The 1,252-nt window shown below is 61.8% G+C and overlaps 1 protein-coding gene across 1 annotated transcript; it reads right to left on the bottom strand.

The window, feature by feature from the left end:
• Positions 1-10: 10 nt before the first annotated feature.
• On the bottom strand, positions 11-1,240 carry LOC105570766. Its single transcript, XM_012028209.1, has one exon. It carries the CDS (start codon positions 1,116-1,118, stop codon positions 255-257), a length of 864 nt encoding a protein of 287 aa, XP_011883599.1. The 5' UTR covers positions 1,119-1,240; the 3' UTR covers positions 11-254.
• Positions 1,241-1,252: the final 12 nt, after the last annotated feature.

Below are 1,252 nucleotides of genomic sequence, written 5' to 3'. Positions count from 1 at the left end.
CCCACCCCCATTCGGTCCTAACTGCATCCTCGTCTCCCCTTTTAGTCGCCTCTTACGACAGGCAGGGGCTACCCCGGGGCTATTCGATAGCGGCACCCGTACGCAACGCGGACCGAAACCTCCCTGCACCTTGTTTTGTGGTGCCTATGGCCTTTGGTACCAATGGCTTTAGCACCTCTGGCCACTCCTCCTCATTCATCGCAGGGGAGGGAGTACAGCTAACCATGACGGTCCGCCGCTCCCTCCCCGCATTATCACCAGGCCCTTAGGTGGGCCGGTAGTCGGCGTGCTCCTCTCCTTTGGGGCACACCTGCTCTGCCTCGTTGGGATCCGCCAGGGGGGTCGGCTTCCCCCCTTCGGATCCGTTCGGCCTCCTCCTTCTGCAGCATGACATGCTCGCAGAAGGAGGAGAACGCCTCCCAAGCCTCCTCCCTCTCCGTGGCGGCTTTGATTACCGCCGGGAGAGAGAGGTTCGCACCTATAATGTTGGAGAGGGCTCGGCGCTCGTTTGCCCACGCTGGGCAAACCTCCAGAGTGTGCTGCGCCGAGTCCCTCTCCCCGTCACAATGGTGGCAATGCGCGGTTTGCTCGCGCCCTATCCTATGCAGGTACTCACCGAAACAGCCATGTCCGGTGAGTACCTGCGTCGTCCTATAGGACGCCCGTGCCCATGAGCGGTCGAGCCACTCATCGAAGCGGGGGAGGATGGCTTGGACCGTGCGCTGGCCCGCTCGGTTTGGCTTCCTGAGCCAGGTCCACCATTCCTCCCTTGCCTCCCTCTTTATCTGGAGGCTGAGGAGCCTCCTCATCCTCTTTGTTACCGGGATCCCCCCAGCCTTGAGATCCGCGACGCGCTCATAAGTTTGAGCGTGTGCCGCCGCCTGGATCTCAATGGGGGGCATCCCAGCCACCAATGTGGCTGCCGCGTGGGAGACTGTACGGTACCCCCGTATCGCCCTGATGGCCATGCGACGCTGTGTTTTGCGCAGCGCCGCAGTCGCCTTTTTGTTGCCATTCAGGGCGGCTGACCAGATGGGGGCACCGTACAACGCGATCGAGTTGGTGACGTTCGCGTATAGTCGTCTCGTTCTCCCACACGGGCCACCCAGGTTGGGCATTAGGCGCGACAGTGCATTCGCCGCACCATCCAACCTGGGTGTCAGCCTCTTGAGGTGCTCCTCAAACCTCCATAACCCGTCAATGTGGAGGCCCAGATACTTTAGCTGGGCCCCCACCTGGACACGGACGTTCT

Source organism: Vollenhovia emeryi, unplaced genomic scaffold (assembly GCF_000949405.1).
Source record: "Vollenhovia emeryi isolate VEMERY1.0 unplaced genomic scaffold, V.emery_V1.0 DF950087.1, whole genome shotgun sequence".
NCBI lineage: Eukaryota > Metazoa > Arthropoda > Insecta > Hymenoptera > Formicidae > Vollenhovia > Vollenhovia emeryi.
The sequence above is the reverse complement of the archived record's forward strand: the minus strand, read 5'-3'. Positions and strand labels throughout refer to the sequence as shown.

What these genes read in the sequence shown, in the direction of transcription:
- LOC105570766 (XM_012028209.1), bottom strand. Translation starts at nt 1,118, where the DNA reads ATGCCCAACCTGGGTGGCCCGTGTGGGAGAACGAGACGACTATACGCG.